General features: G+C 42.2%; 1 protein-coding gene across 1 annotated transcript in view; it reads left to right on the forward strand.

The window, feature by feature from the left end:
• Positions 1-14,812, forward strand: part of MARCHF5 (membrane associated ring-CH-type finger 5) — a 29,016-nt gene extending 14,204 nt beyond the window's left edge. The window contains exons 2-6 of the mRNA XM_056850483.1: positions 3,794-3,996; positions 6,078-6,208; positions 12,014-12,197; positions 12,605-12,771; positions 14,585-14,812. Of these exons, the coding sequence (XP_056706461.1) occupies positions 3,794-3,996; positions 6,078-6,208; positions 12,014-12,197; positions 12,605-12,771; positions 14,585-14,701 (802 nt within the window). The 3' untranslated portion in view covers positions 14,702-14,812. The remainder of the gene's footprint in view (positions 1-3,793; positions 3,997-6,077; positions 6,209-12,013; positions 12,198-12,604; positions 12,772-14,584) is intronic.
• Positions 14,813-15,119: the final 307 nt, after the last annotated feature.

The following is a 15,119-nucleotide window of genomic DNA, read 5'->3' on the forward strand; positions in this document are numbered from 1 at the left end:
AGATTCTGGGGGTTACTGCACTTTGTATTCCCAGCGATGTATTTAGAGTTTGAAAATGTTATAAAAAACATCGCTTTAAAAGGGTTTTTGGATACCACGGCTTATAAATGGTTGGAAGACGTCTTCACAGCTAAAGGGGCCAAACAAAGTGCGAACAGTATTTTTTATAACGTTTTCAAACTCTTAATACATCGGTGGGAATACATAGAAAGTGCAAACAGTATTTTTTATAACATTTTCAAACTCTTAATACATCGCTGGGAATACAAGTGCGGTAACCCCCTATATCGTCATGTTATTCTTCTATCATCTGGATGAACTTTAGACCTTTTCTTGGTCTCAAGTTCCCGCCGGCCATTTCTCAGCTTCATATCAGTGGCCCAGTTCTCCAGTTGTTCCTCATTAGCAGTTGTGAGATGACCATCAAACTTACTGTAATTCAAACAAGCTATGGAAGATGGTGTGGATGCATTGTTTGCTTTCTTGTAAAATAATTCAGAACCTCCACCTGGCTTTTAATTTCTACAAGCGTAAGGATATTTTTGACTTTGATTGGAAGAGCATGTGGGCTCAAGGCCCGGGCACAGATGGTCAAATTACGATCTTGTGGTTACATATAAACCAAGCTGCTGTGTTCATGGATTTCAGAAAGCCTGTGTAGCTATTGAGCACTGTAACCTAAATAAGAAGGCCATGACCTGACCTGCACTTACTTGTAGGTAGGTTACATTTAAGTCATTTAAATTAGTATGGTTGAGAAGCTAGGTCTCTCTCTGGTTTCTCAGTGCTAACTATTCAGGCACTATATCCAAGGAATACATTCCACTTACTAATGTTCATGGTGGGGAAGAAGAAAAGGTTTTTTTTTTTACCTCGCTTTTATCTACCAAGGAGTCTCAAAGCAGCTTACAATTGCCTTCCCTTCCTCTCCCCACAACAGACACCTTGTGAGAAGGTGGGGCTGAGAGAGTTCAGAGAGAACTGACTAGCCCAGGGTCACCCAGCAGATTTCACGTGGAGGAGTGGGGAAACAAACCTGGTTCACCAGATCAACGTCCACCGCTCTTAACCACTATACTGTGCTCGGAGACAAGCAAAATTTGTACTTGCTCTTGCTCAAGTTTTTATGAAAAAAACTACCCTATTTAACTGAAAGGAAAACTAGGGTTTTCCCCCATATGTGTTACCAAGAAAAAGAGGGAGCTGTTGTAAATTTGCATACAAGTTCTAGTAATTAAAGTAATAATAACTTTAAAATAATTTAAGGGTAATGATTTTATGGGACTCATCTTAGATTCAGGGTCAATTTTCTTTCAAGTGAATATATGTGTTTTTCCTCTATCCAAATCATTTTGTATATATCTCTAGCTTCATCCTTCATATCACAATGAGCTTAGAGACACAAAATCAAAACGTTTTTGGCTTCCTTTTAAGGTGCAATATAGCTATTGAGATTTCCTATCCAGGAATAAAATGGGCACCATTATTTCTCCTAAAGCTGTCCTTACATTTTCAAAATAATGCACCTACAGAGTCACAAAATTTAAAGTAGAATTTTAGCTGGCAGTTGATATTTTGAATCCATGAAAAAACTAAATAGTTTTAGAAGGCTGTTCCTTTGTGAAAAGCCAAGTCACAGTTTTTGACCCTGACCTGGATGGCCCAGGCTAGCCTGATCTCGTCAGATCTCAGAAGCTAAGCAGGGTCGGCCCTGGTTAGTATTTGGATGGGAGACCACCAAGGAATACCAGGGTTGCTGTGCAGAGGAAGGCACTGGCAAACTACCTCTGTTAGTCTCTTGCCATGAAAACCCCAAAAGGGGTCGCCATAACTCGGCTGCGACTTGACGGCACTTTATACACACACATAAGGGATAGTAGTTTATTGACGTATATCCTAAAGGGTAGAAAAATAAGAACATAAGACAGGCCATGCTGGATCAGCCCAAGGTCCATTAGTCCAGCAGTCTTGGCCACTGTGTGAACAAACTGCTGGACTTGATGGACCTTGGTCTGATCCAGCATGGCCTTTCTTATGTTCTTATTTTTCTACCCTTTATGATTTAGAATTTTATGAGTAGGTAGATGGACAAAACTGCCTCTTGGAGTGAAGGATTTCTGTAGATTTCTAGAGATTGTAAATGAAACTGGTAGCACCTGTAGGTTTGCAAGCACCTCTGAGAGATGCAAATTTGGCTCACAGTACTTGGCTATAATAGTACTGCTTTACCAGATGGTTCTGAAAGCTTCTCACAACTGTGTGTGATTGACAGCTTCACCTAAGCTAGCTGTTGACAGATCCTAGAAAGTTTTGATTCCCTTTCTTTTTGCAACTTCGTTGAAGCTAGCTGTTGACAGCTGGCACATCTTCGGAAGATCCTCCTGGCTTTCCTTTTTGGAAGGGTTGGAAAGTGGCAGTTCTTTAGTATAAGGCTGATCGAGTTTAGTTATCTAGAGTCTAGTTCTCTTCAGAGTAGCAGTAGTCATGCAAACTAAGAACACCACCAGCCAAACCATTTCAAGTTAATTCACTTGCTTCTCTTAATGTTATACAGGCAATCAAGTGTCGACAGTGCTCTCTTTAGTGGATGAATGGGCCAGTCCCTATGCAAAAGAATAAATGGACAGAAATCTGACATTAAACAGTAGGATAACATTTTAATCTTCCAGGACATTCCATTGTTGACATAAGAGGCGCAGTTCTACAGAGACGCTTCAAAGGGAGGTTACAGCATGAATGCAGAACTAACATTCATTAAAAAGCTCGGGACAGTGGGGAACCTCCCCCCCCAGGGGGGGGGAGGCTGAATAGGGACAAGATTCTGATCTCATTGCAGATGCCAATTTTCCGCATTTTTACGTCTATGCATATCTTCTTACTCTATTCAGCAAACATTGTCCACTGTATGTTTGCATCTTGATTCCAACTGGCTCTTTTTATCACCTTTCCCACCTTCTGACCTGAATTATTAGGTGCATTTAACTCTTTCCTACTTTTGTTTGTATTTCATTAGGACATAGGTATGCACTGAAGTATAACTGCCTCTTGTTTCCACTGGAGCCATCATTAAGGAAGTTAAAACATGTGGGGAAAAGTACCCAATCAGCTGTGTTTTAGTAAAGCAATTATATAATACAAGTGGAGGGCCACAAGACTCGTGGGAGGTATCCTTTCCTCCCCCCACTTGCTTGCCAAGCCCAGGTGTAGCTCCTTGCCACCCATCACCAAACTAGGCCCTGTGCAGCTCCCAGTCACTGCCATAGCCGCCTCTGAATCTGGTGTGGCTCTACCACAGACAATACTCTTTATTTTTTGGCAGTATTTGAACCCAATGTACTGTTTTAAGGTTTTCAGATTTTCCCACAAACCCTGGGGGGTCCCCCAAGTTTGCAGACGTATCTATTTTGTGTCAGTGTGGTCCCAATCCATGGATTTAAGTATCTGCAGATTAGGCCACATATAAAATAAGACTTGAGTGTAAAGTACTGTCAAGTCATAGCCAACTTATGGCAACCCCTTATGGAGTTTTCAAGGCAAGAGACTAACAGAGGTGGTTTGCTATTGCCTTTCTCTGCATAGCAACCCGAGTATACCTTGGTGGTCTCCCATCCAAATATTAACCAGGGCTGACCCTGCTTAGCTTTCGAGATCTGACAAGATCAGGCTAGCCTGGGCCAAGCAGAATTGCCCTTTCTAAATAGACAAGCTGGTAATAAACAAGGGTGGGAATGTTTTGCTTTTACTGTATTGGCAGCTACGGCTTTCTGATACGAGACTTCCACTTAATTTGCAGGAGCTGCTGGGTGTGTTTTGCCACAGATGAAGATGACAGAACGGCAGAGTGGGTGAGGCCGTGCAGGTGCAGAGGCTCGACGAAATGGGTTCACCAGACCTGTCTGCAGCGATGGGTGGACGAGAAGCAGAGAGGGAACAGCACCGCCCGAGTAGCTTGTCCTCAGTGCAATGCAGAATACTTAATAGTATTTCCAAAGCTAGGTAAGGAAAGAACTTCAGCTCAAGAGCATAACTTGAACACACATGAAGCTGCCTTATACTGAATCAGACTCTTCGTCCATCAAAGCCAGCATTGTCTACTCAGGCTGGCAGCGGCTCTCCGGGGTCTCAGGCAGGGGTCTTTCATATCACCTACCTGCCTAGGCCCTTTAATTGGAGATGCCAGGGATTGAACTTGGGACCTTCTGCATGCCAAGCAGATGGTCTACCACTGAGTCCCTCCCCTTCTTTTGATCCATCCCACTGGGCAAGTCACCTTTTGTGAAGGTTTCACAATTATGTCTTTTGCTGTTAATTAAAAAAAATACAAGAACATGTAGAGAAATATTCTCTGTTAAACATTAACAGACAGCAGCATAACTGGGCAAAGGAAGCCGTAAAAGGTTATACCTTAACGCTTGCATGGACATGGCTCATGCCGTCTCCCTCCACTGTTTTGAGGAAGAAGGGTCGCATCCATCACCCCCTTTACATTTATTGTGGCTTTATATATATAATGTGTAGAACATCTTCTTTACATTTTATTTATTTATTTTATATTTGTTTGTTTTTCAAATTTGTAGCCCGCCCTCGTTCGCAGCAAACCAGGCTCAGGGCAGGTAACCACCATTAAAACACATAAAGCCATCAGTAAAACATCAACAGCATCTATAAAACATCATAATTCAACCGTAAACAGGTGGTCTTAAAAATTACCCAGATGCCACCGTGTGACAGGATTTCAGCAGGTCACCCCCCCACAGATTTCAGGAGTGAGGGGGAAGGCTGGGGAGGCCAATAATGATAGATCCACTTGCGGCTGCCCTCGATTATAGGCCTGGCGGAATAGTTCCATTTTACAGGCCCTGCGGAACTCCTTAAGGTCCCGCAGGGCCCTAATGCAGGGCCGGAGCTGAAAAAGCCCTGGCAATTGTTGCAGTCAGCCACACGCTCTTCTACTTTGTATGATGGGAGTTGCTTCTGCTTCTCTGACACAAACATTGGGCCCTGCCTTAGTGAATGTGAACTGACCCATTGTATTCTTCGCAAAAAATGAAAAGCTGTCGAAGAACCAAAGCACTGGAACCACAGAGGGCTGGAGCAAAGCTTGGATGATGGGACTTCTCTGCCTCTCCATTCCAGCTGCAGCCTACTGAACCCCCTGGAAAATCTGCTTGGGTGGGTCAGGGGACCTTTATAAAAATGGGGATGAAGTATGGGTCTATAATGGGAGAAGGGAAACTGGCAATGTTCCCTACCGCCAGTGCAAGTGCCGTCCACTGATATAGGTCCTTTTATGCTGGTGGAAGAGTACCTTTGGGACCAACCCAAAATGTACAGATCACGGGTACACCACTCTTGGTGGTGGCTGTGTGACAATCACGTCAATTTTCTGCTAAATGCGAACGCTTCCAGTCCTGGCTTTAGAAGTGATTTGAATATGTAAAAAAACACAGCCATGCAGGTGGGGAGGTGAAAGCAAGAGCAAACTGAAGTAGAAAAACTCAACCATTAGGAAGTCACACTGGTTCTAATTTTCCTGCCCAGGACCCACGCCAGTTATATTGTGACTTGCTGTTTTTTATTCAGTTTCTTCATATTTAGAAGCCCCTTCAGATTGGAAATCTCAGCTGTATGCCAACCATAAATGACAAGGAGCATCTATTCTTTAGATAAGCATTTAGTTAATTTGAGTACATACATGAGTTGCCTTCCAGGAAGGCACTCACTACAGTAACTTCGTAGACATTTTAACATTGTCCTTTATCACGATTATTGAATGATGAAACAAATATGAAAATATATGGTTCCTTTTTCTTCGGTTTCAGTCTCAGTGTGACACTGTTCAAGGCCGAACTGGCTACATGAGCAGTATCATTAAAGCATTTCAAAGTAAGATTATTGAATGATGTTAACAATGAAATATTGATGCACAATTTCAGCCTGCCAAATGCTCAATTATTCTTGCCTTGTTCAGTTTCTGTGTAATTTTCTTAAACTTGGAACTACCAAAGCGATACTGCGACATAATTTTTCAGTTCACATCCTTAATTTCCAAATCTTGTTTCTTCTTTAAATTACAGGTCCAGTCGTTTACGTCTTGGACCTAGCAGATCGCCTTATCTCAAAAGCTTGTCCGTTTGCTGCAGCTGGAATAATGGTGGGCTCTATCTACTGGACTGCTGTCACTTACGGAGCTGTAACAGTGATGCAGGTTCAGATAAAATTTCTAAATGTTAAATTATTATAATCGGCCTGGAAACTGCTAGAGCTTTGCTGAAGGAAACCCTTTTTTTGGTAAGGAAGAGGGTTCAGGGAGAGGATTGGAAAACAGTTTACTAGGCCAGCGTGGTGTGGTGCTTAAGAGCGGTGGTTAAGAGCTGCAGACCCTAATCTGGAGAACCGGGTTTGATTCCCCACTCATCCACATGAGCAGCAGAGTCTAATCTGGTGAAACGGGTTAGTTTCCCCATTCCTACATATAAAGCCAGCTGGGTGACCTTGGGCTAGTCACAGCTCTCTTAGAGCTCTCTCAGCTCCACCTACCTCACAGGGTGTCGGTTGTGGGGAGGGGTAGGGAATTGTAAGCTGGTTTGATTCTTCCTTAAGTGGTAGAGAAAGTTGGCATATAAAAACCAACTCTTCTTCTAGGCCTGGCTCTAGATTTCCCCCCCTCTTTAGCAATATTTTTTGTCTTCCCTCAGTCCCCTGTTTTTTGTGTACACACGTGCTGACACAGATTACAACAAATCCTATCCAAAAGAGATATTTGTATTTAACTTATCACACACAATGGGAAATGAAATGGCGTGCATCTGCACACATTTCTATCCATTTTCATTCCACAGTATCTGGGGAGAACTATGCAGAAGGTTGTTCATGGAAGAAAGTGTTGCTATGTGGAAGAGGGGGGAAATTCTTCCTCCCCTTGAACTCTTCTCATGTTGCTTTTGAATATGAACCGAGGTTTCTCTTCTGTTTTCTTCTCGCTCTTACCATGCATCTATTGTGACCATGTAGTCAACTTCTCCCACTTTGGTTCCATCTCTTCTTTAGTCTGTTGGAGCAGTCACAACATGCATATTAGCAGAGGGTTCAAGTGATGGCAATTCAGTGATCTCTGTGTAGCTCTTGTTATTGGTTATCCTTTGCAGAGAAAGCCCTTTGCAGCTGCAGAACTGAACGTGTGAATCTGGTTTATCTTTCCCCCAATCCTTTAAACCTGGACAGCAGCCTAGATTAGCAAGATTCTGGTACTAAGCATGCGTATTCATACTGGAATACTGCAGATTTGCATAGATGCATATGTGCTCTAGGTTCTAGATTTTGGTGACACTGGTGGAGAACAGTAACTTCTGGCATTAGTCTGCAGGGATCCAGCTGTCCTTGGCATTGGAAATTTTTTCTGTGCCTTGTCTAGATGATTGATAGTGCTTGAAATAACGTTGGCTGTTACCGCACTTGTATTCACAGCGATGTATTAAGAGTTTGAAAACATTATAAAAAATACTGTTCGCACTTTCTATGTATTCCCAGCGATGTATTAAGAGTTTGAAAACGTTATAAAAAATACTGTACGCACTTTGGGGGTTACCGCACTTTGTATTCCCAGCAATGTATTAAGAGTTTGAAAATGTCATAAAAAACATCGCTTTAAAAGGGTTTTTGGATACCATGGCTTATAAATGGTTTGAAGACGTTTTCACAGCTAAAGGGGCCAAACAAAGTGCGAACAGTATTTTTTATAACGTTTTCAAACTCTTTAATACATTGCTGGGAATACAAGTGCGGTAACCTCTTTGTTTGGCCCCTTTAGCTGTGAAGACGTCTTCCAACCATTTATAAGCCATGGTATCCAAAAACCCTTTTAAAGCAATGTTTTTTACAACATTTTCAAACTCTTAATACATTGCTGGGAATACAAAGTGCGGTAACCCCCGTTGTCTTCCGGTGGTCGGCTAGTTTACTATGAAAGTTTGAAAGGATCTTTTTATTGTTATATGTCTAACATAATAGGCCAAGAGTCAGTGTAGTCCAGCACTTCATTTCTGACAGGGATAAGCCATATGCTGTGGCACATTCACAAGCAGGTGTGATGCCAAAGTATACCCACTTTTGACCCCTACATCCATCTTCTTGAAATATTTACCTTGGAGTCTTTAATGGCAGACGTGTTCCTGACTGTCTTAAGTTCTTTCAAAGGCTGTCTAGAAAGCAGGTTGAAATTGTGCAAGCATCTTGTATACAGAAGTCCCTTTATGTTAAGGATGGTAGCTGTGTGTTCTTGCTCAGATAAAACCTGGTCTGGCTGTATTATTGTGGCCCTAGTTAGCTTAATTCCTTGGATCTAATGCAAATCAGCGCTGCACTTTAAAGAACAGCTATAAACACTATATATAATAAATACTTTGTAATGTAGCATTAATGTAACATAATGTAGTGAGAGTGCTTTGCGTGTAAGCCTTATAACAAGATGCAAACACTTTTGAAAGGCAGTCGGCACTATTATTTGCATAATAACCACCAAGGGGAAACAGTGGCTTGCCTGAGGTCCCCCATTGAGTTTGCTGCAGAGTTTTTGGTCAGGGACTTCCTGGTTTATAGCTCTTAACTGCTATGTTGCACCAGCTCCTTCAGTTGTATGTGTTTCCTATTCAGTTCCTTTAGCGGACATTTATTGCTCAAGTGAAGGTTACAGTAGGTGTATCATATGTCTAGTCCTGCTCTTTCTGCAGACTGAGATACATGGTGATGTTATGCCATTGTATCCTCACAACTCCACTGTGAGGTAGATTAGGCTATGAGACAGTGACTTAAGAACATAAGAAAAGCCCTGCTGGATCAGACCAAGTCCTATCAAGTCCAGCAGTCTGTTCACACAGTGGCCAGTCAGGTGCCTCTAGGAAGCCCCCAAACAAGATGACTGCAGCAGCATTATCCTGCCTGTGTTCCAAAGCACCTAATGTAATAGGCATGCTTCTCTGATACTGGATATAATAGGTATGCATCATGACTAGTATCCATTTTGACTAGTAGCTATGGATAGCCCTCTCCTCCATGAACATATCCACTCCCCTCTTAAAGCATTCCAAGTTGGCAGGCATCACCACATCCTGGGGCAGGGAGTTCCACAATTTAACTTTGTGTTGTGTGAAGAAATACTTCTTTTTATCTGTTTTAAATCTCTCACCCTCCAGCTTCAGCAGATGACCCCACGTTCTAGTATTATGGGAGAGGGAGAAAAATTTCTCACTGTCTACTCTCAACACCATGCATAATTTTTATCATATCTCCCCTTAACCGCCTTCTTTCCAAGCTAAACAGTCCTAAGCGTTTTAACCTCTCCTTATAGGGCCTGCCCAAGATAACCCAGTAGTAGCACATCTGATATAGGGCTGTAGACAACTTTGTTTTATTTTAAACATTTATATCCCACCTAAAAGTTGGTTTACAAAAACATAAAAAGTAAAACAACATTGATAAATAAAATAAAACCGTAGACTAAAAACAGTGTTCCCAAAGTACAACGTCCAAGGTTGCGTTCTGTCACTCCATTCTAGTAAGTGCAGAGCCTTCATTCAGCAGAAGGAGCCTCTTCCTTCCAAGGAAAGCTCCAGTCATAGTGGAGTGTTAGGCAACAGTCCACAATTCTGATGCGCTTGAGTTGAAACAGCCACCATGTGCCATATGTTTGAGCTCGTGGGGCTTGGAAACCTCACCAGAGGTTCCCTGTCTGTTACCCAACTTCCTCAAGGAGTTATCATGCTGATAAAATAGCAGTCTTGTGCTGTGAGCTCTGTAGAGGGACGGCAAGGTACGGACATAATAAAGGAAAACACCAAGTAAGACCTGAGTGGAGAGCTCAAAGCAAGCCCTCGCCCTGATAAACTGACTTCTGGTAAACCTCGGTCTAGCTTGCCTTCCTCTCTCTTCTCTATTAGCCCAGGAGAGCACTGTGAGGGAGGAGGTGAGGCAAGGCGGACACATTTCTGCCAAGTGCCACTTGGAGCGTAAATGCATCTCCAGTTTTAACCTCCTTCCCTATTCCATCTGCTTACTTTGTATGCAATCTGTCTTAAAGTCTTGTCTCAACTGCACCAGTGCCCTTTTGATGTCATTGCAGTTTTCAGTTACTTAATGTTGATTGTTCATCGGTACACACACAAATGATGAATTATCAGTGTTAGAAAAAGGGTTTCTATTGGTTTATTTCCCAGGACGTTTCATACTTTTTCAGAAATGATATATGTATTGTAAACCTCTACACTTAATATCATGTCAAGATGCTTAGTAGAGTGGAACTTAGTAGAATTCCACTTAGTAAAGTAGAATTGATATTGAAAACAGCCTTTTCAAATTTTATTTCTTAGTGTTTACGGATCCAGTCAACTTCAGATCGATCTGTATTTTGTAATTGTGAAGATGATTTGCCTAGGTCCAATTATAAGATCCCCCCTCCCCCAGGTGCTCTAAATGAAGTAGTTAGTTAAACGCAGGAATGGCTTTCAGTAGGGAACAAAGAGGATTATTTGGTGACATGCCTTCACGCTGTATATATTTTTATTATTTATTTACCACATTTTTATCCCACTCTCACTCCAAGGAACTCAGGGTGGCATAGCTAGAGATGCATAAATAGTGGATTAATCCTATAAATTACTGCAGCAAGACAAAAAGACTAACTTAACTCAGAAACGCTTGTATTGGGTTGGCGCAAGAGAGACTGGCAGTGCCACTACAGTTGCACAATACAGTAACACTTGGATCCTGTCTAGTCTCCTTCTGAAGGATCCTGAGCTGTTTAGGTCTGTTGAAGCTTTTGTTACATAGTAAAGCCAGGGGCCTTAACCTCGTCGAGCCTTTGGGTAGTTTTGGAATATTAAGGAAGCTCACGGGTGCCACCACAAAATGGCTACCGTTGGGGGCAGTTAAAAAAGGATGGAAGGTCTCAAGCCAAGCACCCTCCTGTGATGGGGGGCAACTTTTTCAAAGGGCGTTCCTTGCAGACCTAGACATGATGCTTTCTGGGGTCTTCTGACACGCCTCCTGCTCCAGCGAGTTGGAGAAAAGCAATCAATCAGTATCAAAACCCTTACTGGCATAAACAACATCTGCAGAGAACGTAATCATACAGTTTCACTCAACAGAGCTCCCCTGTTCCCGTTTACAGTAACATTCACAAAGCCACATTGCTTGTTGCAAAAACTTGGCTACCTGGTCAATTGTGGCCACATCCTGAGTAGACATAAGAAAAGCTACCTTGCGCTCAACCGGGTGCCACTCCCTACTAGCGAACGATGGGTTGATAAATTTAAGGTGGATTCTCTGATAAAGGGGGCAGGGGGCAGTTCAAAAGGACATGTGCAACCGATTTTGTGTGATTCATTCCACAGGGGCATGACCTTGCAGCGAGTGGTATAGATTGAGATCTAGTTGGAGAAAAACCAGGATTGGCTCTTTGCACTAGGGGGAGGGTGCAGCATGAAACACATAGAGAGGCCTCATGATGTCCACAAGCACCATGTTTGCAATCACTGATAAAGGATAGATGGCTGTTAGAACTGGCCGATCCATAGGTTTGGGCTTCCTGGTGCTACCAGTGAAGTTTCCTTTTAGTGTTTGACTATAATTGTTTGTTCAACTAAAACAGTTATTAAGCCAAACCCAAGTACTTGAAAGCAAAATGGCCTACCTGACAAATTAGTAACTCAGCATTAATTATTTTTGCACCAATATAGAGCTAGCAGCACTGGTTTTAGTGTGTTTTTGAATTATGCTGTTCTGATTGCAAGTGCTTTTAAACGTCAGCCAGGTCTGCATGTATAGTCACTTTGGTCGTGTTTACAACATGTGCCACACCAATAATATTTGTGAGTAAAATGTCCCAGTAGTGTTAAAAAAAACACAGCAACCCCAAACCGTTGTGCTTTTTGCAGTGACTCGTCTGTGAGAAAGTCACATCTTGTTATACGTCTAGATGTTCTGCTTCGTGCAATAATACATCTTTCCTGTTTGCCAGGTTGTGGGTCACAAAGAAGGCCTTGATGTGATGGAAAGAGCGGATCCCTTGTTCCTTTTAATTGGCCTTCCGACCATCCCAGTTATGCTCATATTGGGAAAGATGATTCGCTGGGAAGACTACGTGCTTAGACTGTGGCGCAAGTATTCTAACAAGCTGCAGATCCTGAACAGCATATTTCCAGGTAATGTCGTAAAACAACCGACAATCTGGGGTGGTAAGACAGGTTTTGATATCCAGAATGTGGGCGTTTCCTTTTGTGTCTCTCTGCTTAAGTGAAAAAGGTCCTGTCCAACGAAGAGTGAGCCGTGTATGTTAGGAAGCACTCCAGCTCCCGAATGAAGCCCGTCAGAAATGTTGCAGTGTAAAAAATAAAAAAAATAAAACTGCATTATTCTGAACAGTGTTGTCCAGTGTGTGAAACTAGATGTAAATTGCCTTAAATTATTTTCACTGTATTAGTTGCAGAAAGGAGGTTTTGTGAATACGATCATACTTGAAAAAATAATTGGAACTGAAAGGTTAAATTTATAATACAAGTGCAAGTTAGTGTGCTCTAATTTCTCAGTTAGTGATGGTATTTTTCTTTAGGGATTGGATGTCCTGTTCCTCGTATTCCAGCTGAGGCCAACCCTCTGGCAGATCACGTCTCTGCTACTCGCATTCTGTGCGGTGCTCTTGTCTTTCCCACTATCGCTACAATAGTTGGCAAGTTGATGTTTAGCAGTGTTAACTCTAATCTTCAAAGAACAATTTTGGTAAGCCCACATCACGTTTCTTTCCAGCCGTGAAGCTGCAGACATTTTATTTCAGGTTGGGTTCAGAGGGTAGCTGTGTTGGTCTAAAGTACAACAGCTAGATTAGAGTCCCGCAGCGCCTTAGAGACCGACAAGATTTTTCAGTGTATGAGCTTTTGAGAGTCGAAGCTCCCTTCGTCTGACACCAAAGGGAGCCAAGGTGCTGCTGGACTTGAATCTAGCTGTTTTATTTCAGAATAAATGTTAAAAGTAACAGTGTTTATATAGAAGTTTATATATGAAGTTGTTAGAAAGCATTATCATGCTGGTATCCTTACAACATCTCTGTAAAGTATTCTCCCCATGTGAGGGATTTGGGGGCAAGATCAGTGAAGGTGGTTGGCTTCAGGCTACCTGTGGCTCAGTCAACCAAACTTTAAAGTATGCTAAACCGCTGTAGTTATAGTGAAGTTGGAGATGCCATTTTCATATAATTTTCGATTTGGTGCCAGGCTAGGGACTCTGGTGAGGCGATCATAGCCACCTGATGCTCCAGGTAAAACCTCCTTAAGGATGATCCCCCCCCCCCAAATCAGGGTTCAGAACATGTTCTGGTAAAAGTGCCAGTCATAAGCACAATCTTAATTGCGAGCTCGGTTGATTACCTCTGTAAAATATGTCAAGCCTGTGGTATGCAAAATTGCCTTCTGTGCTTGTAACAAAACATCATGGATAATTAGTTTCTCGCAAGCTCATTTCAGGGCCAGACTGAAAACAAGTTTGGCTACTGAGAGCAAGGTGGTCATGTGAATTGACTCATAATGCAGATATGGCAGTGAATGAGAATTTTCATAGTGCTGTTGCCAGGCAGAACTGAGAGGCAGATTTAGGTGGTGAGTTCATGGAGATGAGAGACAAGAACAGGTAATGGGGAGGTTTGTCATTGAGTTGCTCAGATACAGGCTGCCTGTGATTATGAGAGCCTATAAAGGCCATAGGGTCACATCCCTGTTGGGGGTATCACAGCCTCTCACATTTCCAGCATAGAGAAGCCAACAGCCAGGAATTACAGTGATATTGCTTTCATTGCTTTCTCATAATAGCCAACTCCTTCGCTCACAGCTTCAGATTGCTTCATCATTCCCTCAGGGTTGGTTGAGCCTATCAGTGTCCCAGGAGGTGCAACCCGCTGCCTCCCAGGTCTCAGTGAGATGCAATTTCTCCAAAATTCAGTGACTCCAGGCCTTGCTTGACTACTCTCCTTCTCAGCTTCCTACCTGTGCCAGTCAGCTGCTTCTTCCTGATGGGGCTTCTTATCCACCTTGTCCTGGCCACTCACAGTTCCAGCATAATTAGTTTTTATTATTTTGAGTCTTTAAACCAGATCTGTCCTCAAGGCGGCCTACAGTGGTAAACCGTTAATACAACCTTTAAAACAAATTAGAAATCCAAAAACAAGAATAATAGTAATACAGCAGACACAAAAACACAGTAATAGGCATTAAATCACAACTTGTTTTTTTTTTTTTAAATATGTACCACCTGGCTCAAAAATATTTTGAAATAAACACATTTTGCAGTTTTCTTATATGTGAGAAGCAGGGTCATACATTCCAAAAGAATGTGTAAACCAGGCATGGAATATTTTATGTAAGAGTAACATTCTAGTATTGCGTTGTGACAGGGGACCACGTGCCTCAACGGTTTATACACAATTCCTCTAATTAGCTTAACTTCAAAGAAAATGCTACTTGACAGTTGTGAGTGTGCGTACACAGTTATATATATATTTAAAAGATGTAGGTTTTGAACAGTTGCTTCACTTTTATTTCAGGGCGGAATTGCATTCGTTGCTATAAAAGGAGCGTTCAAAGTTTATTTCAAACAGCAGCAATATTTGCGACAAGCGCACCGGAAAATTTTGAACTATCCCGAGCAGGAAGGCGCATAAAAGTCTGTCGATGTATCATTCTCCCAGTCTCATCTGGTGTGTTTGGCAGCATCGTACCAACTCTGCTGCTTGCCTGCAGAGGTGGAGGTTGGACAATGTGCTGCTGATGTGTGTTCTCTTTTTGTGTCTGTTTTTCCCCCCCACATAGAATAATAAAGGACATGGCCGGGTAAAAACCTCCGTAGCTGTTGAGCCTGAAGAATGTGTTTTTTCTTGGTGCGTTTTCTTTGTGGCAGAAGACATCTGAAACATTTTATTACGGGCAAACACTGTCTTCGTTTCCAGACAGAAGGCAAAACAACCTTGTAAAGTTAATAAATTATGTGCAGACTATATTGCATTATTTTTTTTGTATGCTTATTGCAGTAGATGCACGGTACTTTGCTACGTGGGCCAGTCTTGTAGGACTTTAAAAGTA

Source organism: Euleptes europaea, chromosome 5 (genome assembly GCF_029931775.1).
Source record: "Euleptes europaea isolate rEulEur1 chromosome 5, rEulEur1.hap1, whole genome shotgun sequence".
Classification (NCBI taxonomy): Eukaryota; Metazoa; Chordata; class Lepidosauria; order Squamata; family Sphaerodactylidae; genus Euleptes; species Euleptes europaea.